Source organism: Cylas formicarius, unplaced genomic scaffold, assembly GCF_029955315.1.
Source record: "Cylas formicarius isolate icCylForm1 unplaced genomic scaffold, icCylForm1.1 PGA_scaffold_10__41_contigs__length_53128322, whole genome shotgun sequence".
In the NCBI taxonomy this organism is placed as follows: domain Eukaryota; kingdom Metazoa; phylum Arthropoda; class Insecta; order Coleoptera; family Brentidae; genus Cylas; species Cylas formicarius.
The window spans coordinates 35,437,320-35,454,954 of NW_026844214.1; the positions used below are offsets into that span (position 1 = coordinate 35,437,320).

At 32.2% G+C, this 17,635-nt stretch overlaps 1 protein-coding gene across 2 annotated transcripts in view; it reads right to left on the reverse strand.

Annotated features, from left to right (window-relative positions):
• Window positions 1-17,635, reverse strand: part of LOC132705608 (nephrin-like) — a 635,291-nt gene that overhangs the window by 36,071 nt on the left and 581,585 nt on the right. For both annotated transcript variants that reach the window (XM_060676301.1, XM_060676311.1), the window contains exons 9-11: window positions 12,549-12,708; window positions 12,152-12,249; window positions 11,426-11,621 (exon numbers count right to left, since the gene is read on the reverse strand). In XM_060676301.1, coding sequence (XP_060532284.1) covers window positions 11,426-11,621; window positions 12,152-12,249; window positions 12,549-12,708 — 454 coding nt within the window. The remainder of the gene's footprint in view (window positions 1-11,425; window positions 11,622-12,151; window positions 12,250-12,548; window positions 12,709-17,635) is intronic.

Below are 17,635 nucleotides of genomic sequence, written 5' to 3' on the forward strand. Positions count from 1 at the left end.
GAACAGTTTTTTTATTCAAAAGCATTTATTTATTTACAGGCATTTATAGGATTGTAGGAATATAAAGTCCTCCTGACTAGGCGGAATAACCAGATGACCGGCTGTACTTAGGAAATTAGGTCCCCAAATTACACCCAGGTCGCTGTAAGCACATGTTCAAAATCATATCGAAATTTTATTACTAAAATATAATTTTTCAAATAAAAACTCTTACCAGTCAAACAAAACAAAAAAAGCACACGTATTTATTATCAGAAAAAAATTTGGTACTTCTAAGAAATACAGGAATATAATTATTTGCAAAACATAGTGCTCTTATATATTTTTTTAAATCCAGGGATTTATTACACCGAAGGAGCGCAATACAACAAAAGTTGTAATTATACAGTAATTACATATGAGCACGATTTAATCGATAAATCGAAGAGTTCTATTTTCAATTTGGAAACTCCCATCATTCTAGACGTCTATTACCGAAACCTTCACGTCCATTAATATCTGACATTAGTATAAAAATAACTCAAGAGCGAGTCTATTATTTCTAGGTAAAGAATGCTTTTCATTCTTTCCCATTACAAAGGACGGATGAATGAGCGCACTTCTAAAACCTTTTGTACTTACAAATATTTCCAGAGATCGTTTTGGGAAAACGCCACGGACGTCAACAAGATATATTACTTTTGCATGTTCAGTTCGGCGTTTTTTCTTTTTTTGATATTTTTATGTAAAATTCTGAAGTAATTAATAAAACTTTTGCGATGCGGAAACGGTGTTAAAAGGGCTTTTTTATAAAACGAAACGGCTGATGCACCTTTCAGAAGTTTAGGGGAACAGAATTTTCATCAATATTTCTGCATGTTAACCTTGCCAATACCCAAAATTATTAGTACATAAAAAAATTGATTATGCTATTGTTTCGTACGAATTTGTTGAAATTTCAAAAAATTATACATATATCATTGAATAAGAACCTTCATGCCAAATGTAAAAGCTAAACAGAAAATTAAAATGAAATGAATAAAATAATTAAAATAAATACAGCGTGCACAGGAAAAAACAAAGTGGAATAACTTCGAATTGCCATCTAATTTATTGCAATATTATTTCCTATATAAAACATGGCTCAGAAAATATTTTATTTTTTCAGTTTTTGAAAAGAATTACAAATAAGCTACGACGTCCTATGAAAAATGATACTTAATAATAATAAATTTCTCCAAAATTTTGTCACATTTACTAATAGTTTGTGAGATTCTAGTCCACCAGTGGACAGTGTATTGCATTTAGGTTTCAACAAAGGCTTTCTTCGAGGCTAGCTAAAATAATTAAAAAATGGAAAATGTATATAAATTTTTATTATTTTTAACTAAATAGTTTCTATGGATAAGAAAGCCGCTTTAATTTTTTGGGTACGTATCAAAATTATATTCTAATAATATAATATAATAAATAGAAACGATTATAAAACATAAGTTGGAGGCATTTTGGGGTTTGAAAGCGAACATACATATGTAAAAGCTATCTAGGAACGAAAAAATTATATTTGCAAAGTGTCGTGAAAATAATATAATTTATTAATTTATTCCGATCGCCCATTTGTTGGAAAGCGAGACTAGATTCCAAATTAGATTAAAACTCTAAACTGAATTTACTCCGTTGCTCTGTGGTGCGGTAAAGTAATAAAATACAAATCCCTTAAATTTAATTGGGCAGAAGATGTCTAGTGCGGCCATAAAATACCATCAAATTAATTGAAACGGCGGTAAAAATGATAAAACTTTATAAAGGGTCAAATAGCACGATTCTGTTTAATCAACAATACGCGATCTTTATTTCATTGACTTCTGTTCTGTAAAATTTTAGGTGCACCTACCTATCTAGCTACTAACAAACTAACAAAAAATGTTCCTGACAAATCGTTTCTTATGAAACCTTAATTATGCCAGAAAGTAACTCGAACCGAATATTATTTTTTTTTTCAAAGAAACTTCCACAGGCTACTGTAATACTTTTTACAAAACTTCTGAATTCCTCCTGCTCCGTTTTGTGCTGAGTTGAACTTGCTGACGTTTCGCCAATCATCCGTTTGGCTTCTTCAGAGCTTGACTGAAACTGGCTCGCATTTTACTCTGTACCTGGTTATATATTATTTTAGGGGGGCGGAGCTAAATGAGGGGCATAAACACCGTCTCGGATGACTCATTCCCATATTGGTTAAGATTGTTAGGTTGTTTATAGATTTCTATAGACTCTAGGATTTTTCGTTGGTAGAACTGATTACATGCAAGAATTTTATAATCGAATAAAATTTTATGTCCGGTTTCATGAGTCTGTTCGGCAACAGCTGATGAGTTTATTTGTCTTAGTCGTAAGGCTCTTTTGTGTTCTTTGAGTCTAGCTGATATTTATCGTCCGGTCTCTCCAATGTATTATTTGCCGCATATGCATGGAATGCCGAATATTATTTCAATAGTCATTCGAGAAACACCCGTTTGCAAAGAGTAACTGAAAACAAAGATTTCATATAAACTCTTCATCTTATCTTTTGTATTTTACATTTTCATTGAAGGATGTAAGCATATTGTACCACCGCTTACACTTACACTTCATTTTTTTGGTTTGCTAGTCGATGTGGTTGGTTTCTGATCTAACACAAGTCGAAATTCACACCGCACCTACAGAATGTTTTTTCACTAAGGGGTAATGTAGTCTGGAAATTTCACTGTACAAAACTCCACTACCAGTACGGACAGGGTGGGTTGATTTATTAAATGTCATCTTATTTCAGAAAATATACAAGATACAATAAAGAGTTTAATACGAAAGTTGTAATGATTATTCCATTGTTTTTAAGCGCTGTTATAAATTTATAGAAGGTTGAATCAATTTTGCAATAGAAAAATGTGTATTGTCAATATTTCTAAAATAAGTAAGGAGGTAACATTTTCGAAACAGTACAAATTTACATTATTTCTTATTGCGTAAATAATATAATCATAAATTTTCCCAATTTTGTTATTTGTTTGATTGAATTATAATTATAAAAAATGCAACTAACCTTTACATTTGGGTGCAATGGGTCTACTCCTTCAGGCGGAACAGAAATATTTAATTATTTTAAGTAAGTAAAGTAAAATTCAAGTAATATTTATTTCAGCAATTAGATCATACATTGCGCACACTTGCTAAGTCTAATGCAACTTAACTTACTAGGTGTGGCCAAGTTCGTATTAATATTTAAATTAAATTACATTATTCTTAAATTTATCACTCACTTGATTTTATTCACAGTTAATTTGTGACTTCTAGAATGCCACAGTCAACACTAAACAACCAGGAGTTAAAAAGCCTCTTATATATTTTTATATATATTATAGGCCCTACAAACAGAAGACTTCTCTGCACTGGCATGGCCTGACTTGATACAATTCTGGTTTGTTCTGAATGAATTATTGTTTCTTTAAGGATATTGTTAAGACTTATTAGCCCGATGATTATTTTAATGAACATTTTGTTAATTCTTAGTACTTTCGCTTCAGTAAACAATTCTTTAGAATGATATAGTTTGTTTTTGAATAATATTATTTTTAAAACACGTTTCTGGCTAATTGCCTGTAAAAGAGTTCCAGTACGCCGAGCACATACACCATAAGATAAAATTGATTCTAATAAAAATTTATATATTCCAATAAGGGAACTCCTTGAAAAAGTAAGATTATTATTGCTTGCTACTAACTTATGTGTTGCGCCAAAAATTTTATACTCTATTGGAGTCGAACAAGGTTAACATAGTCTATTATGACTCGTTCAAAAAATCTTTCAAAAATCAATTTGGCATAGTATGCGCTTTGCATACGTTCTTAGTTGGACAAAGAACTCATACCATCCCAACAAACATTGATAAAATAACTATCGTTATATTTTACAATCTCTTCTAAATCGATTACAAAACTTCGAAAGTAGAACAATGCATTTAGGGATATTTTTTTTTTACTTTTTGGTAGAACTTATGTAATGATCGCACTTACATTTCGTGTTAATCTTTAAGCAATAAAAATTATGTATTTTTATTGTTTGCAAGCCTGGAGCACCAGTTTTCGTCATGGAAAAAATAATGAATTGGGTTTTCTCTAAATTAAGTGATAATAGGCTATAATATAGCAATTTTTTTTCAGAACTAGTAATTTTGTCCGCCATTGCAAAGGCTTCTTTCGAAATGTTTTCAACGATAATCAATCCTGCATCATCCGCATTCATATAAAATGTAAGAAAGACTGGCACCAGAAGAGAGTGGCTCAGAGTGTCACCTACTTTAAATCTTTGCAATCTATCTTATAGGTATGATTTACCTCTGATACCTAAGTCTTCGAGTCTCCCAGCAAGATACGGTGCGACATGTCCTGGTCAAGTCGAGAAAAACCGTAATACAGTTTTTATATATACAGTGTCCTGTTAAAAAAAAACATTGACTCTAGATATGTCCAGTTACATATTTGTATAACTTGCGTTTAACTTTTTGTCGCAACAACATAGTTGTCCTGTAGGAAATTCATCTTTAAATTAGAAGAATTGGCACCGATCCTACTTAAAAAGCAATGTTGTAAATTCCAAATTTGCGTAACTTCATTTGACGTTTTCAACAGCGAAAATTAAGTTTAACATATTACAGAGACCGAATATAATATGCTGCAACGTGTAAGAAATTTCAACAAAAATAAAGCAAATATGTTACACACCCGAACTACAAAATAAAACGAGAAAACAGCGGACGCCCAGCTGCTTCCGGGTTATTAAGGAGCGTGTTGCTTTAAAGACATTGTTTAATCCCCTAAGTGGGTTTTTCTGCAATACTTTATATACAACTATTTTGCTCGGGAAATGTTTCTGCGTTGAAATAATCGCTTATATACAATGTGAACAAAGGTTAATCAGTTCTATTTTTCAATTCAGAAAGGCGTTTAATTTTGCAGACATATTTTACATCTACATTTTACAAAAGCATGTTTAAATTAAAAATGTAATAGTGCTTCTTGTTAGCTGTGTTGTTTTGGTATTATTAAGGACGTTAACATCAAATTATAAGGCCAAAAAAGCCTTCTAAACCAATTATAACTTTATAAGCACCTCCAGACAAAATAAGCGTACTTAATAAAAAAATAAAATCAACCAACACTGCGAACGGAAAATTAAAACGATTTCATCTGGAGCATCAGGAGAGATATTTCAATTCTGTTTATTATTATTGCTTCTAGGGAAAAATTGGCCACCACTGCCGAAATTCCAATTCACTCCTTGCATGTACTCCAAAATTGCGACCCCGAATTTAAATTTGTTTCGCGTATTCGAAAAGTAAGTACGTGAAAACCCAGAAACGACAAAATCGCTTACATAATCTTATTTGGGTTGAAATCGTGGAATTGCTGCCATTTTCGATCGAAAGGGCAAGATCATTTCAATCCAGTCCAGTATCCAGTGTGAAGGGATAATCGGATCGTGGATAGAAAGCATTACTATGGTGATTAATTGCAAAAAAAATCATCATAAAAACGAATAAAAAGTACTCAAGCAGATATTACACCGAACGGTTAAAAGTGATATATAAAATTGTACCTCGGCAGAGAGTTGGAAGGAAACTGTGAAACCGAAGGCTGTTTCAGGGTTGACTCGGGGACCACGCTAAATCAGTCGCCAACAGTGTTTAATGTAGGTACGGGCGGCATGCGGTTGTGGTTTGCGAGAAAGGATAAATCGAATAATCGTGGAATAGGGCTGCATTTGATTTTTAGAGTGAGAGGGAAAACCTGTAGTTGTGTGAAAAATAATATTATAATAAAAATTATATTTTTCCTCAGAACAGTTAATTAGACATACCAATTGCAAATTATACCTGAGGAATGTATAACGAAAATTGGTTGTTCGAAAGATCAGAGGATTAGGATGCAAGTTCTCTTATTTCGTATCTGCAAATGTCAAACAAATATTAATTGATATTAGAATTGAATATAACTAAAGCAATGGTACAAAAATTGCCATTTTATGAGATATCAGATAAGAACAGCTGTTTGTTCATTGCGAGAACATTTTACCTTTCCATAATTGAAGATTGAAGTCCAATGATGGATTTACTACATAGTTGCTGGCATTGGCTACTTCAAGTAATTGAAACACACACCTTCAGGAAAAGAACAAGATCCTAATAAAAAGGAATATTTTTAATTTAATACGCTGATCACTACGACTGCACAATGAAAATTAGAAACATTGTAGCCCGATTATCAGGCCTAAGATTGAAGTCCAGTGAGGAATTTACTATAGAGTTAGAGTTACTATATAGTTAGAGTTAGAGTTAGATATTCCGTTTTTAAGACATAATCCGGTATTTAACTTTGTGTAGAGTTTCATCGGTGAGCTTTTACGGTTATTATTAGTTCAGTGAAAAATACATTCTAACTTCAAAATACATATTATTTTCAAGCAAGAAAATTTAATTACTTCTTTAGTCGATGATTAAATCGGTATTTTTTCCGTTTGTGCAGAACGGTAGCTGCCGTTGTCCATGACGACAACACTGTTTGGTCGAACATGGAGAAGCAATTTTTTAGAAAAAAATTGTTCAAAGATGTTTGGTGTCATGTTTTCGTGGTAGTCAACCTTTACTTCTTTGACATTTTTTAAAGAAAGCAACAAAGCGTTATTTACCCAACAAGCTTCAGAGCCGCTATGTAGTATGATAATTCGTTTGCCCGCGAAATTGTCACATCCAACCAACATTTCCTGCTGTTACCATCAGTCTATCCTTTCTTGAAGGTATCGTAGCTATCAAACAAGGTCTCATTTAAATATATGATGGGGACGTTTTTAGCATGAATTTCTTCGATTTCTCTCAAATGTTTTGTCCTCCACTCCGAAACTCTTCTTGATTCCATCAAAACTTATCTTTTATTGATGTTTTTGTAATACAAACCAATTCTTCGCTCGAACGTACGCAAAGGAAAATATTTTAGAGTCATTATGTTAAACCCTTAAATTGGAAATCAATTTTGCTTTCTAATGTGTTTTTAATATAAGAGATCAACCTACCTAATGGGCAAATTCTACTTGAAATCGAGCTGCCTCAAGTAAGGACTGTTTTAGAAATATTTATATATAACATGAACAGCACAACAGTCTACACAGCACAGCACGTACTGAAAAGGATGGTCTCTTCCGCTTTACAACAGGCGGGTCTTAAACTCATTCCGAAAGCAAAACCATAAAAGGTTGTAAAAACGGTATATCTTTGGGCGAACTCTAGTCGCATTGGCTACTTGGAGTAAATGGAACACACACCAGAACAATTTTCTAATAGAAAAGAATATTTTTCATTTTATTATCAGGAGCCGCAAATGATATTAACATTTTTGATACTTTTTATTAAAAAGCACGCTTTGAAAGACATACCGGCAACTCGCACAGTAGTATTAGGAGACGGTGTTAACGTCTACATAGTTATTAACACCTTGATTCCTATCTACCTCTCTTGAGTTCAAAATAAAAGTGTCCGTGTTTTTTTCTAAGTTATTTTAATATTTGCCCATAAATTTGAATGAACAGGAATACAGTTTTGATTAACTATTATTTATAAATCTGTACTTTTGTCAAACGGTTCGAACACTTTTTACTCACAGGTCATAAAATTAAAAAATAGCTATTTTGAACAAAGCTTTTTCCACAAAACATTAGTCACTCTTTTGAAACGCCTTTTAATTAATTCTGCTAACGATTGTGGATCGCCACCGTACGCCTGTTGAATGACACAAACGTTTTTTTAATCGCAGTTGATAAACAAGTCCTCTATATTGGGTTTCGAAAGCTTTCTATTCTAAAAGGTTTTAATTTAATCCGAATATTTTTTCATCCACGTACCGGTTCATTTCGAAGTTCGTTAGAACGCTTTTTCGTTAAACAATTACAATTACAAAATTTTGTAAACCTTCAATCTACCATGTAAAATAACCATATTTTAATGAACCTCCCTAAGTAAAGCAAAACGGAATTCGGCAACAAATTGAAAAATGGATGGCGTTTCAAGCTATTGAAATTTGATTTTAAGACTCTTTCATATGTATCTTTTGAAATTCAAATCCCTGTTTCAACTCACTCACTACAATCGGTCACGCGTTCAAAGGAAATTAGGTTTATTTCTGTAAATAAGTCTAATAAAATGATGCTTTAAAATGCCATGATAATTCAAATCTGTGAATTTTGTCACAATTGATTGATTGATTGTACTTTATTTTTATTTATTTTATACATTAGATACAATATTTTTTAATTGCGTTTATTCGGTAAATTATAATTAAGACATGAAATGATCAACAACAATGTTTACGAATCGTGTAGTAGCGTCGTCCTTTTCTTGAGCATTAGCCGGGGGTAAAAGCAAATATATCTTATCTCCGTCATTTATCTGTTCTATTTTTTTGATGAATCATGTACACTGATTTCCATAGCTTACATACAGCAGGTATGGGCAAAATAAGCAATAATGTCGTAATCGGAGAGATCAATTCCATGATGTTTGAGATTGGAATTCAAATAAAAACTTCGCTATTTCCCAAAAAATAAAGAATTTAATTTTGTCTACTAAGCCAAAGTCCCGACCTTTTGGGTCCAAGTAACGTCAATAGGGGTGTCACTTCAAACAACAAATGTCCCTTCCGAAAGTGCAAAGTATAAAAGTCCGTAAAGTTTTACAACTCTGCATTTCCGATCGCTTTTTACGATTCGTGCGATATCCGGATCCTAAAATGTGTTTGGTCTCGAAGTTTATATCGCGTCAGTGCATTCTTTATCTATTTGCTCGCTATGAAAAGTTTAGAATAACATAATTTCGCACGTGTGTGGTGTGAATGTGCAAAATTTTGATATTACGTCGTAAAATGTGCACTATTCGTTATTTATTTTTGAGTTTCATTTGAAATATGGCATCGTCCCAGTTTTCTTCGGAAAGTTGGTAAACCCTTTCTTCTGTTTTAACGGCAAAAGTCTGCTTTTTGTTTTTCGCACTTATTGCTTGGAACTGTCATTCCACCAATTGACAACTAATTATGTTGGGTTAAAGTGTTTATTTTAAATATGCATGCATGATTTACATGTTTCAGAAGTCTCCTTTTACTTTTGAATTTTAGGATTGTCTGCATGAGGGGCGTCTTTATTAAGCATTTTGGTGGATCTTCTTTGAATTTTTTTTTAGCAGGGGGCGTCCAGGGTGCGTGGTAGTACTCAGGTTTTGATTAGTCTAATGAAAGCCAGAAAGTCACACTTTTCTTATGTGTTGCTAAAGGCTCTTCCAATATTTTCGTACTTCTTGGAACATCTATTTTTGCGTTGGGTAAGGTCAAAAAACAATAACAAGTATTTCTGAAAAAGATTTGTATTTGCGTCATCGAGTTTGAGGATATATTAGTCTATCTAACACTTGCCATTTTAAGTTAATGATTTTCCAAGTGCCTTTGGTAGTTTCTTCTTAAATTTCTTTTAAAGTGGAGAATCATATATTTGCCATTTAATCAACAATATACCTATACAATGCAAGGCCACTGTGGGCACCCCGGTCTTTATATTTTCTACAGATGCGAAAACAAAAATAGGAAAATGCTGGTTGGAACAAAAATTTAGCAAATATTCTCTCTTCTCCAAAATGGGAAGTTTTAATACGTTTTAAAGTCGATTACTTTTTTTCCTATTCTTTCCGTTTTCGTGTTAGCAAATATTTGCCCCGGAAACTGTTATTTAATTAAATTTTATAAGTCTATGTTCACGCCGTATCTCAATTACAATTTCGCTGACATCCAACAAACACCTTATTTGTTTTCCTAGCAAACAATCCGGATATATTTACCCGTCTCGGCACTTTTCTCTGCATACATTTCATCCTTCGTCGAAGCTAACATGTTATTGTCTTTTGGGTTTTCTTGTTTCCTTTCCTGTTTTAGTGTTTTTCTGTTTAACGACGCAGTGTATCCCGGAACCCTATATTTCGAGTTGAGTGCCTGAGAAAAATGTTTATGTGCGTTCGCACGCACGTTAAATATCGCGCAGCCATCCTAGGAAATGCTATTCTTCCAATTAAAATAGTACGATTTATTTCCGGCAGAGGCCGCTACACGGTTTAATGCTTTACCATAGGGGCTTTCCAGGCAAGATCAGTTTAGTTCTCGTCCCTGATTTGCCACGTATTCGTTAGACGTTTTTAGGAAAAAAGCATTAACAGGGAATCGACCAAGGAAAAAATCCATTATAATACAGGGTGTCCACTTATAAATTTTAATAGTTTACCACTCAAACACGTTTTGTATACATTCATTAGCGATGCTGTGTTAGAATTGATACAGCAGCAACATTATTATATGGTAATTATTAGGAGAAAAATCATGAAAAGCAATTCAAAACATTGAACAAAATCAAGAAAACTGTGTGAAGAAATGCTCTAACATGGATTTAATAATTTTGTTCGTCGTTTGGTGGTCGTCATATTCAGCAGTTTGCGTATTATGTATTTTGTGTATTAATTTATATTAGTACGTTTATTATGTATTTTATAAAATTACAGTATAGATAAATTATTGTTGTTGTTGCCTTTTTTTCTGAAATGGTAAATTTATACGTTCTTATAAAAGTATAAAACGGGAATATGACAAGTTAGTAAAAATTTAATTTAATTGAATGAAGACTTTTAAACCGCTTAAAAAGAACGGAAAGAAATGCCTATCGATTTTTACGTCAAGTCTTATTTCTTAGAATGGGGTAATTTTTGTTTGTCTCTATCTAGCATATGCCAAACAACAAAATGGTTGACTTGGTCATTGCTCATTTCACATTTCCACAGACATTTCACTGACACTTTATAATTATAATAATTTGGTGCACAATACAACTAATAGGACGTCATTAAAAATGTTAACTATGTTTATTAATTAAATGATAATTTCGGTCACGGGCCAGTAGGCGCCTTCTATGATTTCAAACTACAGATTTTTCAAAACTTAAATAGCGCGATATTTAGTAATTCTAAAATCGGTGTCTTTTCGGTAACAGCTGATATTCTTATTTATCTAAAAAACAAATTATGAAAGGTTTGTTTGACATAACTCGAACCAAAATTTGGAGAATTTGCTATCGACAGCTGTAGAAATCATGAATATCGGCAAGACATTTGAAAAGTTATTGTCAGGAACATCATCTCTTTCGAATCAATAACACTTGGTCGAGATCCGAGAATCCAATTAACTCTCCACTGCTAAGTACTTCGGCTTATAACGTGGTTTGTTGTACTTGTTTAAAAAAAAATGTTTGGTAGTATATTACTGTATAACCTATAATATCGTTTCTCTCTCTACCTGTTCATAATCGACTTAATTTAAAACAAAATTGCGTTTTATACCTGCTGCTATAATATGGAAGACGCAAGGCACCCTCTGTATGCCAATGTTGTTGGAAGCGTAACAAAGCAACGTTCCGTAGTCCAGCTCCGTGATTGGAGTATAAGAAACGACACTGGATGTTCCACTTTTCGCTATGTGGGATTGCGATACGTCAACCGAGTCCGCAGAATTATTGAAGGTCCATTTGAAATAAACCTTTAAAACATCAATTACGTAGATAATCCACCAAGCGACTAGAGAGCAAACAATATTTTAGGGCCATCTAAATTGGAAAAATTAATAAACGGATATCAGTTCTCTACCAGTTCTGATGCCTATTAAATAGACTTCTAAGTACATAAACAAAAAAAGCAATTTGTGTAAGTAGTATGTAGTTACAAGGTCATTTAAAAGAAAGCCAAATATGTAATGTACAGCATGTGCGACTCAAAAAGGAAATTAATGCATTTAATTAGTCACTACTTCCTCCGTGCAAATTTGTTAATATTTTGCTACAATATTTTCTTGAGAGGAGTTTAGAAAATATTTAGAATTCGACTGCAGAAAAATAAACATAAAGGATTTTAAAGAACTAATTATTTTATGTCGCTAAACCAATTAAAAACGAAAAAGGACGACTTGAGAACAATTGTAAACACGCCTCTAAGAGAAAATCGAGTCATATTTATCCTTAAAGTGTCATTTTTCCCTTTGTTCTGTTTTTTTTTACGATTTAATTTACCTACCTCTGGAGGATTGGCGTCGACCTGGCAAACAATCTCCGCCCTTTCTTGTTTAGCTACACCATAAATTCTGGTCTGGTCTGGTTTACAGGTGGGGGCGTCTGAAATAATTCCGAATTAAAAAGTTTTTCGATAAAAAGTTTGCAACATTTGTTTTTTTTGTTGTAATTGCTGTAGCAATTTGTTGTGGGACATTACTACCCTAAGTTAAAAAATATATTTATTATATACGAGCTGAACTTTTTTGGAAAGATGATAAACCAGTAGCATAAGTGGGTAGCTGAGTTTACAGTCCACTGAAAATATAATTTCCAATAAACCGAGTTACTTGCAGTTAGTCCACAATTTTCAAATTGTGGTTTTGCTCCGGTGCTCAGATTAGTACTCCTTTAGTACTTACACAAAACATTCAAATAAAACGCGTTACTTTCTCCATCTCCTTCTGTGTTGTACCCCACGCATGTGTAGTTACCAGCTGTTGCTCTAGAAACGCTTTGCAAAACCAAGCTTTGATTACTGATTATCACTCCGGCGTTCACATTGATGTTCAGCGGTTTTCCCTAAGAACAAAAAGTAATATAAATTGATAAGCAATAAACTATGTGTTTTCTATAGGTTTACCAAATCAAAACCTGAAAAAACTCTTCTTAGTGGAATAGTAAAACTTAATAATACGTGGGCGTAAAAATAATATAATAAAGTTTTTCCAATAATTTTTTGTAATTTATGTTCGTCTGTTTCTTTCTCTATGGTGAATCAATCATATAATCTAATGGTCAGTTTCCTTCGGAAGATCATCAAGATCCGGCGTCAACAGTGCATATATTTTCAATATCTTGTTTGCCAGAAACGAAGAAAAATAAAACTTTCTGACATTTACGAATGTATCAGATTTCATACTGTCGTACAAAAAAGTCATTCCAATTAATTCTAATTTTTATATTATTCAATCACTTAAGATTGAGTGATATGGTGCAATTGCATGTTAAATCTATTGTTTCAGTTTTGTAATGATGTGTAGTAATTTCGCATTCTTCTTTAAAAAACAAGTTCATATGACTATTCTTAAATGGTGTAGGCGGGTACAAAGTGTCAAAAAAAAACGCACATCAATTTTTCAAAAAGCTCATTTAACACCGCTCCGAACTGAAAGTAAGCCCCATCCCAATCCAGAATACTGATTTTCGTCATTTCATATTTTAAGCCAACTACACGGTGACAAATAGATTGACAATAGCCTGACGTGTTTGATTTAAAGGTACAATGGTCTATGCAGTTGGTGCTTTAGTGTTATTGCGGAGCCGCCAGCTTCACTTAAATCGAAATACGGAAAGCATGAAAGTTGACAGCATCAATAAATTGTCACAAAGTTTTCGCAATGTCTTCAGTGACGTGTTTCCGAAATGACTTAAGGCCTATCAGCATTGGTCGCTAACTAAGATCCGACTCCAAATATAATTATGTTTAACATGAAAATCTATACAGGGTGAGTGAAATTTTGTTCCCAAAACACAGACTATCAAAACTATAAGCTTTACCTCTATCTCTTTTTCAATTTGATACACCGTCTAATATTTTTGAATATCTAAAGGATAATTCTGACCTTTTTTGGGAGAACTTTATTTTTGATACTCGAACAAATAAAATAGTTGCGGATTTTAGTATAAGCTACTCAAGAAATTTTGATAGATTTCAAAGAACTCAAATATTGCTTTCACATTGTGTGGATTGAGAAATAACTTTCGCACCTCTTCTGGAACGAAAATGACAGAACTTTAATCAACAAACTTTCAATTAATAAAGCGATTAAGCTTATAATCGCGTCAGAGTGGAGTTAATTAAACTTCAGGTAAGTGATACAACTTTTTATCATATAAATGAAGCTTGGAGCAAGCAATATCGAATCGAACTTTGACCTTTAAAAAAATGCTCAGTATCTTCGTCGCCCGCGAACATCATTTTTTGAACGACTTTGTAAATAAAAACTTGTTTTGTACCTATCCGCTTAAAAAATACAACAAAAATAACGGAATACGAAAGGAATAGTAATCATTATGTAACTTGGTAACAAAAGTAAGTGTGAGTTAAAAATTCGATACGTGAGTTTTTTAAAAACAACTTTATTCGGTCACTGGGACCTTACAATTGTGCGATACAACATAAGAGTCTGAAAAATATTACGGGCGCTCATATTTATATATATTAAAAGTGATTTTACAGTACAGAGATTAATAAATACAATATAGTCATTTATAGGCATATAATTCCCACAGACTTAGCGATAGGGAAACTGGTCTTCTCTCGGCATCTTCTTGTCTTCTTTGTTTATCCTTTTCTTCTAAGGAAACTTTGTTATTATTTTTCTGCTTTTTAAATATCTGTTTATAAGAGCTTATTTTAAAACATTTTGTTAATATTAAATAAAGTCCAATGATAAATAAAAGCACGTATAAAAGCACTGTATATATACTAGTTTCATAGAGTTTTAAATTTCTGGTAAATAATTCTTCGACTTCTTGTTTTTGTACGTCGAGAGCTTGGTAGATATTTCGGACTTCATCCAGGTTGACTTCGTCGATCTTGGATTGATTCACATTTCCTTTTCTTGCGTCTAAGTACGATGAAATTGGTATCGAGGGCAGTTCCAATTTTTTGAATTTTAGGTTCAGGTCTTCATAGGACTTCAGTATCATATTTCATACACATTGATTATTTACTTCCACTACGTACGTTTCGTTAATAGAAATATTTTCTCTAAAGTTGTCACATTTTTTAGTTATTACGAATTTTTCCGGTGTGATCAGGATCCACTGGTTCTTTTCCAATTTCTGTATCTTGATATTATTTATCAGAGTAGGCACAGGTGTACAGTTAGTAGCGTTTACCACATATTTTAAAAGTTGTATTACACAAGGCATATTTTCTTCTATTATGGTTGACATTTGTAGATCTTCACATATAAATATATAAATTCTTCTGTTACAATATCGTTACATTTTTCATAAAAGAATACATAGTTTTGCTCGTTTAGAATAAGAAACTTTGAACGTGGTACGATAGTTTCAAACATATTAATTTTCGGGGTAGGTAAGGAATATAAGTGGTAGTAGTCATACGTTTTCTTTTCTACGATAGGTAGGTATTTATATAATAAAGATAATTTTATTTTTCTTAGAGTAACTTTTAACATTCATAATTTTTTCAAAATATAGGATATTTTTAAGGTTAATTTCAAAAGGGAATTTATTTCCTTCAATTTCTTTACTAGCTTTTTGAATTTCTAATAGTAGATAAGTTGGTTCAGTAATGGAATTATGAAATGTATTTAGTTTAGCAAAACTAATTGCTACTTCCTTCTAGGGTATCAAAAATTTTTTGGATGCTAGAAACATATTTTACTATTAACGTTTCCATTCGCAAATGGTGAAAGTACTTATTTATTCCTTTTATCCCTTCTTGTAATTCCTTGATTTGATTTTTATTAATAGTTCCTGTAATATTATTAAATTCTGTAATCGATTTTGTCAAAATTGTTATTTGGTTAATCACTGCCTTTTTAATTTTAGTTTGGTTTTCCGTCAACATATTAATAGCCATATTAATAACCTTTCAGTATCGTTTTGGCCAAGGTTGCTTTATTGCAATTATTGCTTTTATAAACGATCCCAGTCCATTAACAATGCCTCTTTTATTTCTTATATTCAAAAGTGGGTTAAGTTGGGACAGTTGAATCGTTATTTTACTTATCAGAACGTCAGCGAGTTGGAAGGTTGTCTGTATCCTTTAGATTTGGGTCAGTAATATTACCAAAAGTTTTCTTGGTTTGCAAATAATTAAATATTAATTTCGAAAATTCTATAAATTTCGTAATATCAAATATTTGTATAAAATTCCAAGAGTTAACTTTATTTTGTACATTTCCTGTTTTAAGGGGTAGTAGTCCAGGATTATTATTTAAATTATGAAATTGTGGTTCCTCTAATCTTTTCCGATAATGTAGACGCTAAATCTGAAACAATAGGTTCATTTTTTGATGGTTTCTTTAATTCTTCAATGTGAATAATTTCTTTTTTATTTTTATTTTGTTTATTAGGTATTTCTACTCTATTTCTTTGGAGTAAATTACGAATGAGCCAAGAAATTTATTTAGTTTTTTATTTCTAACTTTGCTATTTTGTTTGTAAACCGTTTGACCTAATTTAAATTCATTGTTTTCATCATCTTTTGTATTGTGTTTTTCTACCGTTTTAATTTTTTTATCATCTAATTTTTCGGTAACTTTTTGGTATACGTGTTTCAATCGTTCTTTATGTTTTGAGCATAATCTGTATAGAAAGACTAGGGTACAAATATTTCATTGGGCGCTCTGCGTGACCAAAAGTTAATTCAAAAGGTGTGTATGAATAGTATTATTATATGCGATAATAGCTTAATCCATTAAATCATTTTTGTCATCTTTTAAAGTAAGCCAAGATCGATATGTTGTCTCTGTTCCTCATGGATAATCACTTCGATGTGGTATGTATGTCTGAGCATCATGTAAATAGTGAAGACGTTCTAAAAAGTGTAAATCTTGAAAATTTCATCTTGCAGAGTTACTACTGGAGGAAAAGCACCACCGAAGGTAGCTGTGCCATATATGTAAAAAATAATATTAAGTGTGAAGCATTAGATCTTGATAAATATTGTGTAGATTGGCATGCCGAATTCTGCGGTATTGTGTTCCCTATGATCGATATAATGGATATAATTGTTTATCGTTCTGGTTCAAAGGGCGTTTTTAATACCTTTTGCAAACATACATCCTTTCGGCCAAACACGAATTTTAGATCAACATATGTTTTATTATCTACCTATCTATATTTACGTTTTCTGTTAAATTTTAGATTCCATCGTTTTTACACTTTATAATTGATGTATTGTATTGTATATATTGTCATAATGCTTTTACGCATGGAATTTTGCTATTTTTCTATTTTAAGACTGTGTTAATACGATTTATTTATCCGCAACCACAAGTTGTCAGCGTAAATCTTTCTTTCTTTTTTTGTACTACTGACGCGCCATTTGTTGTAAAGACTTTTTATGTAAAAAATGGCTAAATAAATCTTTCTACTATCTGTCTTAAAATTCGTAAATGTTCTATAAGTGAAGAATGCAATCTTTCGATAAGGGAATTAGATTCGTGATGGTTTATTGTAGTAAAATGAGGGTTAAGTTGTGTTTTAAGTATTTATTTAACTACTTCATTATTGAATTCCGTTCCTCTGTCGAACGTTATAGTTTGGGGTTACACCAAATGCTGTGAAATATTTTATTGGTGCATTACTAACATGAATTGCTGTTTGGGCTTCTATAAATATGCTTGTCCTACTTTAGTAAAAGGGTCTATTATTGTTAAATAATTTCTACCGTCGAATATAAAAATGTCTGCGTGAACCTTTTGAAATGGTCTTCTAGGTGTTTCAGTTATCATTATTGGGACAT